Here is an 18,540-nt window from a genome sequence, read left to right on the forward strand (position 1 = left end):
GTAGGCGTTCCCCCAAGTCAGATCAACCAATAGCATTTCCTCCCCGGCGAGCGCGTACTTCGAATTGTAATGACGCTATCCAGTCGCGTCGTGGTGTTTTGCAGTTTATACAAATCCGACCAATAGGAGTGACTTTAAGAGCGTTAGCCAACCCCGGGCGCTCTTGACACAGCCAATCGGGGAAGATGCCGTGTTTAAACTCTCCACGCAGGCGGTGCTTCAGAGACTTTTGGGGCCTGACTAATTAGGGAGGACTCACGCTGGGATTTGAATTTGGCCAACAATTTCAAACACAACTTGTTTGTGTTGCTCTAACTTGGACTCGGAACTACAATTTCACCAAAAATACTCTTTCGGGGTGTGTGTGTGTTCAAATATTTTCTCTTATTTGACGTCGTCGCGAGCAACGAATCGCTGCCTGATAGCTGTCGTGTAGCCGGTGGGAAGATTCAAGATACTCGACATTGAGTACTTTTGCAATGAAAACCGATGGTAAGTCATTTCCCCCTTAAAATATCAAATATGGGTTGTTAACTGTGTCATGTATTACTTGGGTACATTTCAACTAGAAGACGACTTCTATAACAGAGTTAGCAACTGCTAGCTCGACCTGGCAAGCTAAATTGCAAATATTATCGCACGTTCGACCGCCGTATTTAATTAAAACATCTGTCTCCACTGGACGTATGCGCTGTAGTGTCAAACTATGCGTCGAGTGCGTCAAACTTAAGTCTCATATTAAAATAATGAAGGACAGCCACGGGAGGGAAATTTGGGCGCTCACTTGGTTTGACTTGTTGAGCTCAACTCATTCGACGCTCTGTAATATACATTTTTAAATGGGTTTAAAGGTGAAAATAAAACTGCTTATTGATTGAAAAGACAGTTTTCAAATGTGTTGTCCAACATGAATGTGACTGTGGGTTAGGGGGCAGAAAATGGCTATAAAATGCGAAAAGAAGCTGCCCTCTTACCACCGAAATACAAAAAGTCAACCCCCCCCCCCCCCCCCCCCAAAAAAAACCCCATTGAAACACATTAGCTGATATTGAGCCCTCGCTGAAATGACGGTCATTATACATTTCTAAAAGTGACATCTGAGATATGGATACTTGGCAGATAACCTGTTGGGATCAACAGGATATGAATATGCATTGCTGTGTTGTTCACCAAAGTTTAATGGCACTAATTCCCGTTTGTGTGCGCAGTCCACTGCCGTTGCCCAAAATGCTACTCCGTTCCGGTCCGGAAGAGGGTCCGCTCTTGCACGTCCGCCGTCACCTTGCTGAGTCTGCCCCAGGAGGTTCTCCTCTGCGTGCTTCGTTGTCTGTCCGCCGAGGACCTGCTGTCCGTCAGGGCCGTGAGTGCTCAATCGGCGTCTGGCGTTCCCCGTTGCCGGCCAACCGACCAATCTCTCTCTCTCTCTGTCTCTCTCTTTGCCGCAGGTCCATTCGCAGCTACGTGACATTGTTGACAACCACGCCACTGTTTGGGCCCGGGCCAGCTTCAGAGACACTTGGCCGTCCCCGAATAATTTATGGTTGTTTGAAAGGTAAAGAAGGACGGCAGTCCAAATGAGTTGACATTTCCGTGCCTCCACGTGTGTGTGTTTTCCTTCCTCACATGAGACATTTCTTTGACAGAGCTGCAGAAAAAGGGAATTTCGAAGCGGCCGTCAAGTTAGGGATTGCTTATTTGTACAACGAAGGACGTGAGTCAAATTGGGTTTTCTCTTCTTGCCACTCATTCCTGTTGGGTATCTGGTCCATTTATTTACTTTTTTTTTTTACATACAAAGCTGGCCTTCCGGCCAAGTTCTGTAGTGAAATTAGCCTTTTAATTCTAGTATGCGTTGGGGCCATCAAAAGATGGGCCACATCAATCACGGACGGAATGTCGACAAAAGACGGCGGAGAATATTCTGCGGAAATGTGCATTGCGCTTAAAGCGACTAAGATGGCGTCCCGTTCTCTCCCCAAACAGCGCCGCTGAGCGAGGAGGCCCAAGCGGACGTGTGCGGTCGCAACGCCTCGCGCTTCCTGGGACTGGCCGAGGGCCTGCGCTCGCCCTCCGCCGACCCCTTCGCCTGGCTCTTCATCCGTCCGCCGTGGTCGCCCAACGGCAGCTGCTGCAAGGCGGTGGTCTTCGACCACCTCAGGGCCGAGTGCCGGCGGGACAAGGTGGGCTTTGCCGGGTGTCCTCGCTTTCTGTCCTTTTCCTTGGGGCAAAATGGGAAGCCAGTCCGTACATTATGAATTTTTATGACTTTGCTTTGCAAAAAAAAAAAAATCCCCACTATAATCAAGTTATTGCGGGTGACTTTGCTCACTCGGCATCCATTTTTAATCCGGTCAAGTGTCCTGTGAGTCTATTTGGAGCTTTTTTGTTTAGATTTGACCATATTTCTTTCCACAGGAGAAGAAAGCTCCCTTGTTGCACTGCTTGGCCAGAGTATTACAGCTATTTGAAGTGAGTAAAAGGCCCCCCAGCTTATCCGCTTTTCCCTCCTTTCTATTGGCCCTCCAATTGCATGACAAAGTCACTGTGATGAGATCAGTATCCGTGATGAAAATGCTGACTCTGTCCATCCGTAGGGGGAGGACAAACACCAGGAAGCCATATCCATGTTGGAAGAGGCTTCGCGTTGCGGCTGTTTGCAGAGCTCCTACCTCTTATGGGAGCACTCCCGCAAAACTGCCGTGAGTGGAGCATTTTCACTCAATGTATTCGTGTCCTTTTGTCTGATTTGGATTTTTTTTGGGGTCTTCCCCCAGATGTCAGATCCGGGCAGGTACCTCCAGTGTGTTCGAACCCTGAGAGACTACGCCGCCAGGGGGTCCTGGGAGGCGCAGGTGTGTGTCCACTGCACGTCACTGGCTTCGCGCGGCTTGTAGCGCCCGCATTAAAGCATCCCCGGACAACCGGCCCGTGTCTCCGCAGCTGTCTCTGGCCAAAGTTTGCACCGCCGGCAACCCGCTGGGTCTGGACCCCAAAGCCTGCGCCGGTCTGGTGGCGCAATTTTTCAGCGGTTCCCGGCAGGCGGAGCGCGGCGGAACCCACGGACACATCCTGCGGCGGGGCATGAAGGACACCATGAGGTATTTGTGGCGCCCCGCGGCTGGGTTCCCCTTTCACGTCGGGCCATCCCTCACCTCGGCGTGCTCTGCCCTGCAGATACATTCTGGTGGACTGGCTGGTGGAGGTGACCACCATGAAGGACTTCTCCAGCCTGGCGCTGCACGTGACGGTGGGCTGCGTGAACCGCTACCTGGCGCTGCGCTCCGTCCCCAAAGTTTGTCTCCAGCTGTTGGGGATCGCCTGCATGGTGGTTTGCACGCGGTGAGAAAAAGTTGTTATTTTTGCTCTTTAAAGTCGCGCAAATTGAAATGGTCTCGTCTCCTTTGTAGCTACATCAGTAAGGATATTTTGACCATAAGAGAAGCCGTGTGGCTGACGGACAACACTTACAAGTACGAGGACCTGGTGCGGATGATGGGGGAGGTGGTGTCTGTGCTTCAGGGAAAAATCAGGGTGAGTGCCCTACTTTGGGGGCCAATCAGTCATCCCAAAGGAAAAACAAAATACCCTTTTATTTGTCAATTCTCCTCATGTACTAAAAAGAAGAAATAAGTTTCCAAACGAGTATGAGGACGGCACAAAAAGCTTCCTTCCTTCCTTCCTTCCTTGTCTCCAATCCCAGACCCCGACCCTGCTGGACTACGGCGAGGTGCTGCTGTCCCTGGTGCCCCTGGAGGGTCGGAGCGTTCACCTCTTTGGCTACATCTGCGAGCTGTCCCTGCTGTACTCGGCGCTGGCCGTGCCGCCCCCCGCCAAGCTGGCGTGCGCCGTCCTGCTGCTCACCAGAGCCATGCATCACTACGGTAACAATCTCAAGTCGCCTGGCACCTCCCAACACGGTTAGCCCAGGCTCAGCCGTAGCGTTTCCCGGCACCTTTTTCCACGCTTTGTCCTTGCCCTCCCTCCAGCTCCCGTATGGCCCGGCCACCTGGCGGACTACACGGGCTTCTCCAAGCGAGATCTTTGCCAGCTTGTCGTGCTACTTCACATCAAGTGGTAAGCCGCCCCGAGCTCACGCCATTCCGCCCGTGTTTTTTTTCTTTTTCACCAATCTTGATCCCCTTTGATATTTGCTTCCTATTCATGGGAGTGCGCGCTGGATTCACCACACCCTATAATTTCTGTCGTTGCCTGGGAAACCGTATCTGTGGGTGATTTTGACTCTCATTGAAAGGCACTTTGCCTTTTAATGGCACCTTTCCAGTGAATGTGGCTATTTGGAGCTACTTTTCAAATGGCTCATGTACTGCACCAGGTTAAATGCGCCCTTCGCTAATCGTGTCGGGTTTATTCAAATGGGGTTGGCGGGGGAGCCAACACGTGTGGATTCCACCCTCTTGATAACTCGTTGGCGGCCATTGATTGCGGCTGGCGTATCAAAGTAATGACATTGATTGGTCGGTCAGCGCTCTCAACCAGGCTTGACCGATGAACTCGCTGTTTATTGATGTGATATGGCCCAAAGAGAAGAACCACGTAGAGGTGGCTAAACGCTCATCTCACAGTTAATTGTTTTTCTCCAACTTGTTTTTCAGTTTCGGCCAAGACACGCCCATCGATTACCGCCACGTGTCTCTGACCGGCGTCAAGCAGCGTTTCGAAGATGACGTCTATCAGAGCATCAGCACGGAGAAGGTGGCTGTTTTTTTTTTTTCCCCCCCCTGGCTGCTTTATCCGTAAAGGCTTGAAAGTCCCTACTTTCCCAGGCCATGGATTACAAGGAGCTGTGTCACATCCTGGAGATCCCCGAAGTGGAACCTCAGGCCGAGCCCCCCAGCCCCACCGCCCAACCCTCGGAGATCCACGTCTTCCTCGCCTCGCCCGCCGGCACCAGTAAAAGGTCATCTGGGGGGGAAAAAAGGACGTCAGCACTAAGGGGACGGCGTTGGATCCCGCCGCTTAACCAAAGCTTCCCATCTTGTCCCAAGGAGGCGCGACGACGCCCCACGGGTGGACGGGGGCGGCCGGGTGACCACTCCCACCGCCGAGCTGTCCAATCAGGAGGAGGGCATGCTGCTGTTGGAAATCCGGGACTGGAGGCTGGATTCCATCTCTTCTGGCTACGAGGCCAATCGTGACGAGGACGAGGGTGAGAAAGATGGGGATTTGAGTCCAAATCCTAAATTGCTTCAAAACCTCTTGCATCGCTGGATGAAAGAAAATCCAGTGACACATTGCACGCGCTCGCCTCCCTGACAGATTCCACCATATCCGTCCCGTCGGACGCCGGCGTGACGGACTCGCCCGGAGAGCAAGACGCCCCGACCCGTCCCGAGGGGGAACCGCGGGTCCCGCGTCCCGGAAAGCGGGGCGTCCACGGTCCGGGATACTCGTCGGCGGAGAGCGCCAGTTCCTCCTCGTCCTCCGGAGTCTCGTGCGCTCTCCCCGCTCTGACTTGCGCGGACGGGCGCCATCTGCCCTCGACGGATATCTGCCTTCTGCTCACCGTGCACAGGACACTCGGCCACGCCGCCAAGCAGGTCAAGCGAAAGAACTCTGCGGCGCACGGCGTGGGCGAGCCGGGGACGGGAGGCCCGTCGCCCGCCGGCCTTCTGTAGGTGATGTCCGTATCCTTCCTAAAGGCCAAGGTAAAGCACACGACCACCCACACGGCTGGCTGGGGAAAAGTGAAGGCTTGATGTTTCTGGAGGGACAGAAAATGTTTTGGCTTTGACCGCTCTCACTTGGAATAGGAGCTCAGACTGCGCTTTTTGCGTTCACGTGACACAAGTGGGTGGACCCGGCCCCTTTTGTCAGTGGTGCGTCATGGTGTAGAAAGGCTCTTTTAGTCCGTGGCCAAAAGCCAAAGCATCCCAGTTTGGACCCAAGTCCGTCAGGCCGGGGATAAAAAGGATTTGCCTTTGTGGACCGTTCACAATGAAATGATGGATTATTGGTCAAAAGGGAAAACCAATTAAACACTTATTGACACGATCATCAATATTTACACATTTCAAACGGATGTATTTAGCTATTGAAAGAGCAGTAAATATTGGGAGGGGGCTCAAAGTAAAACCCAAGAATGGTACCAACCAGCTGTGCCTTGCCTTTTAAGTGCTGATTGTCACAGTACATTTTGGACTGATTTATTTCTCCCCGTTTACATAAAGCAGGTTTGTTTTCTTGAGCCACCAGCAGCGGCAGCTTTCCTCAGGACCATTTTGTCTGAATCCGATAACCTGACTGGTGTGTTGTGGGCTCTGTCTAAAGCCCATCTGGTATTATTTTTCTAGGTTTTGTCCGTTACCTTCAAATGCACTGGCGCTACAACGAGCGCATCTCGTATATGCCCAACCACTGAAGAAGTAAGTGCGCCGCGTGCCGTGCCAAAAGTACTCTGTTACCATTTTCTGTTTGTAAAAAGAAGAAATAACTGTGAATTGTGTGTGTGCACTTGAATCATCGTAGAAGCGCACTAACTAAAGAGATGAATTGAAATGTTATTTATGTTTCACCGTTATTCCATGGGTGAGTCATGACGCGTTAGCTTTCAAACTCTTACATTTGATCATCATCTGGTTTGCAGATTGAACATTTAGCCTTGTTGTCAGAAAATGCTGGCAGACAGAATGGACTTTCACATTTGAAATCTGTCACTAGTTGAAATGGTTCTTGCCTGTGGTGTTTTTCTTGGATATATTTACACACATGTTCTTGTGTATTAAAGTTGAACAAATGTCACTCGATGCTACTTGAAAATGTGCAAAGTTGGTCATTTCACACTAGGAGGCATTTTTTTTCTACCATACAGTACACCTGTATGCCTTTTTGTTTGTTTGTGTTCAAATAAACTTATCAATGTTCATGATTTGTGACTTGGACTTGATCTAAAACTAATACTTTAAGATGGTGACGTCGGCGGTGATCGACATTGAATCTTGTTCCAGCTAACGTACGTCCTGCTGTGAAACGTCACCAAGTGGTCACGTGACCGGGCTTCCAGCGACGATCACGTGGTAAGTTTTTGTTGACTATTCCGCTGTAATTTCACGATGTATCCGCGAGCTAGTAGTGCGCCGTCATTCCCTTCCTAGCAGCAGCAGCAGCCTCGGAAGGCGTCCGGGGGGAATGTCCATGCGAAAGCTGTCGCCGGAGCTCCGGACATGAGGAACAAGAGGGGATTAAAGTCCTCACGGATGGTTTTATGCTCCGCTATTTAAGTCGACAACGGAGGAAAAGGGACAACCACCTTGCGCCGAACACCTGCCCAAACAACGACGTCGGGGTAATGTAACATTTTATTCCATAATACGGTATCTTTTGAAGGTAGAGGTATGTGTGTTTACGAGCCGAATGGACATATATCCGCGAGACGCTACGTCATTCGGTGAATTTTATTTATTCACGTTTACCCTCAACTCCCATCTTTTATCAGGAAGACTGGGGGATTGACTAGCAGGCGTGAGGGCCAATCAAAAGCATTTAGAGCCGCGCCGTGCCCAATCAGAGACGACTTAAGGCGGGGACGAGGAAACTCTTTGCGCTCAAAGCCCTTACTTTTTTAATTTCTCGAATATTGGAACAAAGCGGATAGTTAAGAGAGATTTATATGATGGTGTTAAGGGGTTTGTTGATTCCTAGACGTTAACGAAGGATGGTTTGTTGTCCAATCGGGGGTGCAGCCAAGCCGTAGTGGACCAATCGGAGGTCGAAGGCGAGGCTAATGGCAACAAGGAAACGTTCACTTTTTGTAAATTATTATTTTTAGAATACTAGTTTAAAAAAACACGCTATTTTCAAACAAGGTATGGTTTTATTGAAGTGAGCGAGCGGTTCAAATCAAACCGTATCATGAAGGTAAATGACTCCTTTTAAAAAAAAGTATTTGATTTATCGCTTTCGTTTTTCCGAAACAAACTGACATTGCTATTTTGGATATGGTTTGCTTAACTCGCCTTTAATGGGGCGAAACACATGCTCCGACATTCATTAATCCTTGCTATTTTCCTCTTTTTCCTAGCCTGACTGGTGGCAATAAAGTATCGATTATGGCTATTGCGCGGCAGTTTGGGCTCTTGATATGGAAAAACTACCTTCACCAGGTAAGTCAAAGAAAGGTGATGTTTTCAAGTCCCGAAGGACGTTAACGGCTCCTTCAAATTGTATTTTCATACTGGCAAAGTCATCCATTATACACATTGTAATGGAAATAACAATATATTGCATGTAAGTGGAGATGAAGCCGTGTGGAAGAATGCTAGAGCGGTCACTGATTTCTCCATTTCTAGTTCAGATCTTTTACTAGGTTTAGATTTTTACTGTGCGTAATTCCAAAAGCAGCCACATAACTCCTAATCATAAAAGACAAATATATCCTAATCTACCTCCAATGTCGAAATTCTTTTGACTCCCACGTAAAGAATGAATTTGCACTCTCCAAAAACTGCAGTTTGCGTGCCAATCTTTGCTTAACTCTGAATGGTCTCCCTCCAATATCAGCTCCGGTTTGCGCAATCCGCCATTTCTTCGATATGGGGCGAATTTTCCTCATTGTCCCGAGTGAGCCCCTTTTCGGGCGTCCTGCGCCACTGCCGGCCCATTTAAAATAAATATGAGCCGTGTTAAAGGAAGCCAAAAAGATGTAGGTCATGTGGCATTGTGACGGGTCCAAAGAAGGGAAATTAACATTGATCCCAAGTAGCGTCACATGAATATATTAACTTTGCTTGACTGAGGAGTCGTTGTGTCCACTCATCACAAGAAAGAAATTACGGCCAAAACTACTTTCATAGCCTTTTCCATTACAGAGGCTTCTTCCACTTTAAAAAAAAAAAGATCTTTGCTTTTGATGTCTCTTTTCATTTGGTAATTACAAAGGAGTACTATCGGCACTAAAAAAAAAAAAGTGAATGCTTTTCACTGCAGGAAGTCATTGAAAAATGTCCAGCTGGGTCCACACAATCTCCCCTAGTCACCCAAAGTCGGTGGCTGGAGACCAGTACCACTTATCACCACCGCCAGGGACAATTTGGAGTGCTAACTAACACCGCTGGGCTGACGGTTCCCTCCCGGCAGAAACGTCAAATCCTGGTGACGCTGGCGGAGATCATCTTGCCGCTGCTGTTCTCGGGCATCCTGATCGCGTTGCGGCAGAAGGTGCCCTTCAAGGACTTCCCCAACGCCACCGTCTACCCGAGCTTGTCGCCGGACGTCTTGCCGCGCAATTTCCTGCGCCGCCTGCAGCTGGCCTACGTGCCCGCCAACTCCAGCGCCGTGCGATGGGTGGCGCAGGACGTGGCTGTCAACCTGGCCCTGGCCTCAGGTGGGTAACGCCACCTTTGCATCCACCTTTTTAGCATTTGAACATGTTCCCCCCCCCCAAAAAAAAAAAATCCAACTTGAGCTTGTTTTTCACCGTCGCTAAAAGTGTCCACGCTTTGAGATAATAGTGGGCGTGGTCACAAGAAGCCATACCGGTCCGTCTTGAAAGCACAACCCCCGTCGTCGTCATCTTGAAAAAAATGTGAAAAAAGAAGGATGGATTGTAATAAGTAGCCGTTTTACTTTGGTGGCAAAAAGTGTCCCGAGGTGGCCAAAAAAAGAACCCTTTTGGTATTGTTCTCTGAGGCTAAAGTGCGTCTTTGCTGAATGGCGAGCGTGTGGCCTCGCATTGCTGCACGTGCGCACGATAAGCCGCCGCCAAATTCCTCTGGCCCAACGTGAGTAAATAGAAACAGAAAGCCAAAGGCTTTGGATGGGCTGTTTGTCGCCCACCCACCTTGGCAACATTTGCCCCAAAAGGCTTTGGATGGGCTCTTTGTCGATGGGGGGGTCACGTCCCATTTCATTTTCAAGGCCACGGCGGCCCATTTTTCCTTCTCGTCATTTTTTGTTTGCGTTCAGTGCGTGGCTTCGAGTCGGAGACGCGGCTGGAGGACTTTGTGAGGAAGGACCCGCTGTCCGGGAAGCTCCTGGCCGCCGTGGTCTTCCGGGAGCCCTGTTGTCACGGTGACCAAGCGTTGCCCCTTCGGGTAGGAAGCCTGTCCCGTCTGACGTGCCTGGGAGGCCCGCTTCTTCGAATCCCGGTCTTTCTGTCTCTTTGTGGCAGGTCAGCTACCACCTGCGCTTCAGCTTCAGCCCTCGCAACGCGCCGGAAAAAGAGCGCACGGAGCTGGACCCCAACAGCGACCTGGACTGGCACACCGTCAGCCTCTACCCGCTTTTCCAGCTGCCCGGGCCCCGCGAACAGTTCTACGCCGACGGCGGTACGCCCGGTGAGTTGCGAGTTTTCACTGGGGGGGGGGGGGACGCTTTGGCCCAAAATGAGCCCGTGTCCATTTTTTGCTCCCGCTACGGCCAGGTTACTACCGAGAGGGATTTTTGGCGGTGCAGCACGCGGTGGACCGAGCCATCATGCGCAGTCACAACCGCAGCGGCGCCGAGCGCTTGCTGGGCCAGAGCCGGGTGTTGCTGTCGCGCTTCCCCTACCCGGCCTTCCTCTACGACGTGTTCATCCTGGCCATCCAGAACCAGCTGCCTCTGCTGCTGGTGCTCAGCTTCACCTACACCTCCCTCAACATCGTGCGAGCCGTGGTGCAGGAGAAGGAGCGCAAGCTCAAGGTGGGTGCGTGTGTGCCAGGGGGGCGTGTGCCAGGGGGGGCGTGTGCCAGGGTGGGCGTGTGGCGGGTGGGCGTGGCCTCCTCACCTTCTTCCACCTTCTCCTTTTCAGGAATACATGAGGATGATGGGGCTCAGCAACTGGCTCCACTGGACGGCTTGGTTCCTCTCCTTCTTCCTCTTCCTGGCCGTCTCGGTCTTTTTGGTCACGCTGCTGCTCTGCGTCCGGGTGAGTGCCCGTGTGCCAATCCCATTGGCGTGCGCTCAACGGCGTCCGCTGGCCGGCAGGTCAGCCCAAACGGAGCCGTCCTGAGTTCCAGCGACCCCACGCTGGTCTTTGTCTTTCTCCTCACTTTTGCGGTGGCCACCGTCAACTTCAGCTTCATGATCAGCGCCTTCTTCTCGCGAGGTGAGAGCTCAGGCACGTGCTTCTTTTCCGTCCGAGGAGTCCGTGGTGGCCCCACTGAGGCCTTTTGTCTTCTCCCCCGCCCTCGCTCAGCCAACGTGGCGGCGGCGGCGGGCGGCTTTGCCTACTTCCTCAGCTACCTGCCCTACTTGTTCCTTTGGCCCCGCTACGACCTCCTCAGCCACGGGCAGAAGGTGTCGGCCTGCCTGATCTCCAACGTGGCCATGGCCATGGGAGCGCAGCTTCTCGGGATGTTTGAAGGCAAAGGTGGGTCTGACGGACGGACGGAGGGACGGACGGACGGACGGACGCTTTCAAATTCAGGTAAAAATGTCTCCCCCTCCCACACAGGCACGGGCGTTCAGTGGTCCAACGTTTTCGACTCGGTGACGGTGGACGACGACTTCTCGTTGGCCCAGGTGATGGGCCTGCTGCTCTTGGACGCCTTCCTCTACGGCCTGGTGGCCTTCTACGTGGAGGCGGTTTTCCCGGGAGAGTACGGCGTGCCGCTGCCCCCCTACTTCTTCCTGCTGGTACGTGGCTCTCCGCACGGGATCCTTTCTTTCTTTGCCGAGCCGGCCGACTGAGCCTTTTTCCCCGCCCGCCGCAGCCTTCCTACTGGCGCGGCGTCCCCCGCGTGGCCCCGCCGGGCGAAAAGGAGGACGAGGAGGACGCGGAAAAAGCTCTGAAAGGAGAATTTGTGGAGGAGGAGCCCCAAGGCCTGGTCTCCGGGATCAAGATCAAGCATCTGGTCAAGGTGAGCCGTCGGCCAAAATGCCAGAGAGCCACGTTTGGATAGCCCTTCAAATAAGTCGGCCGCCATTTTTGTAGTCCAGACCTTTTTTTTTTTTTTATACAAGCACCACAGACGTTGAATTTGTCACCACAGGAATTTGGCACGGGCAAGAAACGTCGGCTAGCCGTGCGGGACCTGACGCTCAACATGTTCGAGGGCCAGATCACCGTTCTGCTGGGACACAACGGCGCCGGCAAGACCACCACGCTCTCCATGTTGACAGGTGACGACCCGAAGGACGTCCCGGCGCCCACCGCCGCTTGACCCGCTTTTCCCGGGTCCGGCCGCGCAGGTCTGTTCCCCCCCAGCGGCGGTAGGGCCTACATCAACGGCTACGACATCTGCCGGGACACGGCCCTGGTCCGCCGCAGCCTGGGTCTGTGTCCGCAACACGACGTCCTCTTCGACAACCTGAGCGTCAAAGAGCACCTCCTTTTCTACGCGCAGGTAGTCGTTGGCCGGCGTGGATGGGGCGCTCCCGCTCCCCAGCCAAGCGCCATCTTTGCTTTTTCAGTTGAAAGGCTTCTCCAAAGGCAAGATTGAAGAGGAGGTGGAGCGGATGCTGAGCGTCCTCCGTCTGGAAGACAAGCGCCACGCCCGCTCCCAAACGCTGTCGGGCGGCATGAAGCGCAAGCTCTCCATCGGCATCGCCCTCATCGGTGACTCCAAGGTGTGTGGAGTCCCTGGCCGCCTGGCCCCTCCCCTTTCCAGGCCCAAACGCTCTTCCTCCCGACGGCAGGTGGTGATGTTGGACGAACCCACGTCGGGCATGGACCCGTCGGCCCGGCGCGCCACCTGGGACCTCCTCCAGGGCGAGAAGAGCGGGCGCACCATCCTGCTGACCACGCACTTTATGGACGAGGCCGACCTGCTGGGCGACCGCATCGCCATCATGGCCGGCGGCGAGCTGCAGTGTTGCGGCTCGCCGCTTTTCCTCAAGAACAAATACGGTGAGCCACGGCCGACTTGTTTTAACGACGGTCTGGTCACACACAGACGCTTGCGTTGCCACCAGGAGCCGGCTACCACATGGTGATCGTGAAAGAAGCCCAATGTAACGTGTCGGAGATCGGCCGCCTGGTTCACCTCTACGTTCCCAACGCCACGCTGGAGAGCAGCGCGGGGGCGGAGCTCTCCTACATTCTCCCCAAGGAAAGCACCAGCAGGTGGGGCCGGCCGGCCGGCCGGCCGGCGCTCTTTTCTACACGGCCAGAGGTCGGACGCGGCGTCCCGACTCCCGTTTCCGTCCGTCAGGTTCGAGCTGCTCTTTGCCGAGCTGGAGATGAACAGGGAGGAGTTGGGCATCGCCAGCTACGGGGCCTCCGTCACCACCATGGAGGAGGTCTTCCTCAGGTGGGCGTCACGGCGAGACCCTCATTTTCCCGCCGTCCGTTTCCCCAACGATGCTCTGCGTGCTTCAGAGTGGGCAAATTGGTGGACTCCAGCCTGGACATCCAGGCCATCCAGTTGCCCGCCCTGCAGTACCAGCACGAACGGCGCTCGCACGACTGGACCACGGACGACGGCAGCAGCCTGAGCGGCATGACCGACGTCACCGACTTCACCGACAGCGGCACGCTCATCTCCGAGGACTGTTCCAACATCAAGCTCAACACGGGGGTGAGGCCCGCCCCCGACGGCCGGGCCAAGGCGCTCCGTTCCCTTGACTGACCCGCTCTCCTCCTCGCCCAGGCCAGACTCCACCTGCAGCAGTTTTACGCCATGTTCCTGAAGAGGGCGCTCTACAGCTGGAGAAACTGGAAGGTGATGGTGGCCCAGTTCCTCATCCCTTTGGTTTTCACCCTGGTGGCGTTGGTGGTGGCGCGCACCCTGCCCGACCACAAGAAGGCGCCGCGGCTGGGACTGGAGCTGGCCCGTTACGGCCCCACCCGGGTCCCGGTGGCCCTCCGTGCGGGGACGGGCGGCCTGGCCTCGGAGCTGGCCGCCGCTTACGCCTCGCAGCTGCCCGCTCAGGGCGGCCAACTGCTCAACGTCAGCGGTGAGTTTGAGGCCGCGGCGTCGGACCACCCGACTCGCCCTCAACCGTGGTTTGCCCGCCCCCAGATCTCAGCGACTACATCTTGACCCAATCGGAGGAGGAGGGCGGCGTCTTCAACGAGCGCTGCGTGGTGGGCGCCGCCTTCCGCGGACACGGCGACTACTTTGTGGAGGCCACGGCCTACTTCAACAACGAGGGCTACCACACGGCCGCCACGGCGCTCACGCTGGTGGACAACGCCCTGTTCCGGCTCCTGGCCGGACCCGAGGCGTCCATCCGGGTGACCAACCACCCGCTCCCGCGCAACCTGTCGGAAGCCGCCCGGAGCCAGCTCTCGGAGTGCGTCCGTCGAAGCGCTTTGGGGCGAACGAGCGGCGGGGGAATTGAATCTGTTATTGTGACAGGGGAAAGACGGGCTTTGTGATCGCCATCAACCTGATGTACGGAATGGCCTCGCTGTCCAGCACCTTTGCGCTGCTGCTGGTCACCGAGTCGGCCCTCAAGTCCAAGCACGTGCAGAAGGTCAGCGGCGTCTACCTGTCCAACTTTTGGTTGTCGGCGCTGCTGTGGGACCTGGTCAACTTCCTTTTGCCGTGCCTCGTCATGTTGGTGAGTGGCGCAGGGCGCCCTGGGCCCGGGGAGGGCGGGCCCGCCCCGGGCCCGCCCTCCCCGGCCGTCGTCGACGTCCTCCCCCGTGTCCCCGGCCAGGTGGTGTTCGGGGCCTTTGGCGTGGAGGCCTTTGTGGAGGACGGGCGTCTGGTGGACGTCCTGCTGATGCTCCTGCTGTACGGCTGGGCGGTGGTGCCGCTCATGTACCTGCTCAGCTTCCTCTTCTCGTCGGCCGCCACCGCCTACACCCGGCTGACCATCTTCAACGTCATCTCCGGCACCGCCACCTTCCTGGCCGTCAGCATCATGACCATTCCGGGTGAGAAAAAGAAAGAGGGAGAAGGCGAGCTCCGCCCACAATAAAACAAACTGACCGTGACGACTTGTCCTTTTCCTCCAGAGTTGAAATTGCAAGAGCTGTCCCGCTTGCTGGACAAAGTCTTCCTGATCTTTCCAAACTATTGTCTGGGAATGTCCTTTGCGCAGTTCTACCAGAACTACGAGTTCCTCACCTTTTGCACCGCCAGGCCAGAAACTCTGGTCATCTGCAAGTTCCTCAGTAAGTTATCCACCGGGCTTTTCATTTCCAACATATTTTGTACGATCCGTTTGGGAAAGAAGTACAGCGCGCATACTCACTTTTTTGTGGTTGTTTTTTCTCCTCCTGTTGTCTCCTTTGTTAGATATCACCTACCAGAGCGACTACTTCTCCATGTCGGAGCCCGGCGTGGGCCGATTTTTGGTGGCGCTGTCGGCGCAAGGCCTGCTTTTTCTCACGCTGCTCTTTGTCATCGAGCTGCAGTGCGTCCGCTGGCTGCGGCGAGTCCTGGCCTCGCTCTGCCGGAGGCCCAAACGGGTAGGGTCTGCCCAAAAAGTGGCCCCGGGACGCGTGGTGATCTCCCGTCGTCCCTTAGTTTTCCTTCCTGGGAGATCCTGTGCCGTCGTCGTCGCCGCCGCCGTTGCCGGCGGAGGACAGAGACGTGGCGGACGAACGCAAGCGGGTCCTGGAGTGCCATCCCGTGGTGGAGTCCATGGTCGGGAGCCCGCTGGTTCTGCAAGAGCTCGGCAAGGTAGCCAGTTAGCATTCAGTCTTTTTCATTTTTCGAAGGAAAGAATGTGTCCTTTGCGTACGTCAGGTGTACGGCAGCGGCGGCCAAGCGCTGGTGGCCGTGGAGCGCCTCTCGCTGGCCGTGGCCAAAGGCGAGTGTTTCGGCCTGCTGGGCTTCAACGGGGCCGGGAAGACCACCACCTTCAAGATGCTGACCGGCGACGAGAGCCTCACCTCCGGCGACGCCTACATTGACGGCTACAGCATCTTGAGAGACGTCAAGAAGGTCGGTCCACGGGGAGGGAAGGCGTGGCCGGCCGGTCCGCCGGCCAATGGGCTATGCCTAACCTAGACGGCGTTCCGGGGGAAGATTCGGCATTTTAGCCGACGGTTTGGCGACCATTGCGTTCCCGACAGGTGCAGCAGCGCATCGGCTACTGTCCTCAGTTCGACGCCGTGTTGGAGCACATGACGGGCAGGGAGACCCTGAGCATGTACGCCAGGCTGCGCGGAATCCCCGAAAAGTACGTCTCGGGCTGCGTGGAAAACGTGCTGAGGTCGCTCCTCCTGGAGCCCCACGCCGACAAGCTGGTGCGCGGCTACAGGTCGGTGAGCCGCGGAAAAGCCGCGGAAAAAACACGGAAAAGCCACGGAGCCCTTTCAAGCCCCGTCCTTCCGCAGCGGCGGCAACAAGCGCAAACTGAGCGCCGGCGCCGCGCTCATCGGCGGACCTCCGGTCATCTTCCTGGACGAGCCCTCCACCGGCATGGATCCCGTGGCCCGGAGGCTGTTGTGGGACGCCGTGACCCGCACCCGCGAGTCCGGCAAGGCCGTGGTCATCACGTCGCACAGGTGAGAGAGAGAGAGGGCGCTAAGACCCGGAGGCGGGCGGTTCGGTGGCGAGAGCCGCCCAAACGTATGGTTTCTTTTTTTACCACCCCCGTTGGACTCGATTGTATCTTTTTGCCCCCGCCCAGCATGGAAGAATGCGAGGCGCTGTGCACGCGACTGGCCGTGATGGTCAACGGGCAGTTCAAGTGCTTGGGGAGCCCGCAGCACCTGAAGAGCAAGTTCGGCAGCGGTTACACGCTGCTGGCCAAAGTGAAGGCCGACGCCGATGGCGGGGACGGGCGCCTGCGCCTCTTCAAAGACTTTATCCAAAGCACTTTCCCAGGTTGGACAGACTTGACTTTCTTCCTTCCCTCCCTCCCGTGACTTGACGGGCCTTTTTGTCACCGGCTTACAGGAAGTCAACTGAAGGACGAGCACCAAGGAATGGTCCACTACCATTTGACGGACAGGACGCTCAGCTGGGCTCAGGTACGGTCCGACGACCCCGGCAATGGTTCAGATGGCTATTTTTTTTGTCTTTTTGCTCTTTCTAGGTGTTTGGCACCCTGGAGGCCGCCAAAGAGAAGTACGCCATCGAAGACTACTGCGTTAGCCAAATATCACTGGAGCAGGTTTTCCTCAGCTTTGCTCAGTTTCAACACTGCACGGAAAGGGCCAGGAAGTAAGCCCCGCCCCTCCGCTCCAGTCCCCTCCCCTCACCTTTCCGTCCGTCCTTTCCCCCACTGCGACCGGTCCGCCTGGACTGAGCGCAGCGCTCTCGCGTCATGGAATTTGATTCCGTTGTTTTTTTTTTTTAATGAGGTCAAAGACAACGAGGTCATTGTTGTTAAAAATTGCGTCCAATGGCCTTTGTGGGTATCGGTCTTATGACTCAAATATCTTCTTTTAAGATCTGATTATGTTTTAAAACACCTTTTGGGTGAAGGGTGAATGAATGAATCACTGTTTTATATGTTAATGATTGTCGCTCACCTTCAAGCCTTATCTCAATTGCGAGGGTTCTTTCTTGGTTCTCTTTTGCTTGTTGTTGGTTTTCTTTTGAAATTTTTATTGCCTTTTTGTCCACGCCCCCCAGTGGTTGTTAGGTGCAAAAAAAGAAAGGAAAAAATATCATGTGATGTGTGCGGAGAAGTAAGTCAGAGTGCACAGCCTTTTGCACTTTGTTATGCAAGCCCCATTTGCCCTGTAACTGGTGGCGCCCGCCGTCATTGGCGGCTCCCGAAAGCTCAATTTGGTTGGCGAGTGGAGAGTTTTTGCGCCGCCAATGTCCCGTGTTTTAGCGTAGCCTAGCTCAGGGGTGTCCCGGCTTTCAGAAAATCCCAAATGCAAAGACTTTTTACTTTTTAAACCGATCCAGAGATGGGGATTTTAAATGAAGTTGCGTTTTAACGGCCAATTGGCAGGCCTCCGTTGACGGCGTTTGTCCCAACTGGAGCCTCTTATCCCATGCTATTATTCTCTTCTGTCATTGTCCACCTCCGACCAAGCCTTCTTTGCACTTTTAATCTTCCCATTCGTCATCGGCGGAGGGATTATGACACGGCGCTTGTGGTCTTGTCGCCGTCATCTGCGCTTGAATGTATATTTCGCCAGCAAAAAAGAAAAAAAAATGGGTTGCATGAGATGCTTTTGCAGAGCTTTGGACATTCCGCCAAGACAAGAACACTTGACCACTCATTTTTAAAGGGTTTTTTGTTTTGTTTCCTGTAATGTATTTTGCACACGTGGTGGCGTCCGCCAACGACTGTATGTCAACTCATAAGGGACTTTATGGATATGATTTGAACTGTACCAAACCGGCCTGTGTACGTGCTGTCGTCTTCCTTTTTGCATTAAAATGGCGCTCTGTGCAATTATGATTGGAGTTTCTTGAAAGCTTCCACAGGATCCCCAAGATCTGAAACCCGGGACAAACACGTTGACGGAACAATGGAGGACAACGGGCTCAACGGGCAGCTGCTAATGTAAGTTTTACTGATAACTTTTTTTTTTTTTTTACCTAGGTCTACAATGTCTTCTGTGACATTTCCCCAATACGGGATGAAATCAATTTCTAATCTAAAAAAACGACCTGACAAATTGTTGACCTGTTGGGGTCAGAGAGAACTTGACTTGTAGTCCAGGAAATCGTCCATGTCGAGAGGCCTTTAGCTTCCTTCCCGCTCCACCTCCTCCGGTGGGCGTGGCCCGAGGGA

At 54.3% G+C, this 18,540-nt stretch overlaps 2 protein-coding genes across 3 annotated transcripts; both read left to right on the forward strand.

The window, feature by feature from the left end:
* Positions 1-216: 216 nt before the first annotated feature.
* Positions 217-6,859, forward strand: ccnf (cyclin F). Its single transcript, XM_077733770.1, has 17 exons — positions 217-492; positions 1,209-1,360; positions 1,446-1,552; positions 1,644-1,711; positions 1,984-2,180; positions 2,416-2,469; positions 2,595-2,699; positions 2,775-2,852; positions 2,941-3,098; positions 3,175-3,339; positions 3,408-3,531; positions 3,701-3,881; positions 3,987-4,074; positions 4,614-4,713; positions 4,785-4,918; positions 5,007-5,167; positions 5,278-6,859. The coding sequence occupies exons 1-17, from the start codon at positions 480-482 to the stop codon at positions 5,634-5,636; spliced, it is 2,244 nt and encodes a 747-aa protein (XP_077589896.1). The 5' UTR covers positions 217-479; the 3' UTR covers positions 5,637-6,859.
* A 176-nt stretch (positions 6,860-7,035) lies between these two features.
* abca3b (ATP-binding cassette, sub-family A (ABC1), member 3b) lies at positions 7,036-18,198 on the forward strand. Of its 2 annotated transcripts, none has more exons than XM_077733768.1 (31): positions 7,036-7,303; positions 8,039-8,120; positions 9,094-9,340; positions 9,922-10,049; positions 10,127-10,292; positions 10,379-10,638; positions 10,748-10,864; positions 10,924-11,044; positions 11,135-11,308; positions 11,393-11,574; positions 11,652-11,798; positions 11,931-12,060; positions 12,130-12,284; positions 12,352-12,507; positions 12,577-12,787; positions 12,853-13,003; positions 13,092-13,190; positions 13,259-13,457; positions 13,530-13,836; positions 13,902-14,175; positions 14,241-14,445; positions 14,545-14,764; positions 14,846-15,004; positions 15,129-15,301; positions 15,360-15,515; positions 15,582-15,779; positions 15,911-16,098; positions 16,175-16,345; positions 16,471-16,667; positions 16,740-16,813; positions 16,879-18,198. In XM_077733768.1, exons 2-31 carry the CDS (start codon positions 8,067-8,069, stop codon positions 17,008-17,010), a joined length of 5,151 nt encoding a protein of 1,716 aa, XP_077589894.1. In that variant the 5' UTR covers positions 7,036-7,303; positions 8,039-8,066; the 3' UTR covers positions 17,011-18,198. The 2 variants fall into 2 exon arrangements, with proteins under 2 accessions (XP_077589894.1, XP_077589895.1); XM_077733769.1 differs by lacking the exon at positions 7,036-7,303 and adding an exon at positions 7,614-7,875.
* The last annotated feature ends 342 nt before the right edge of the window (positions 18,199-18,540 follow it).

The sequence above is a fragment of the Stigmatopora nigra genome, chromosome 15 (assembly GCF_051989575.1).
Source record: "Stigmatopora nigra isolate UIUO_SnigA chromosome 15, RoL_Snig_1.1, whole genome shotgun sequence".
NCBI classification, from domain to species: domain Eukaryota; kingdom Metazoa; phylum Chordata; class Actinopteri; order Syngnathiformes; family Syngnathidae; genus Stigmatopora; species Stigmatopora nigra.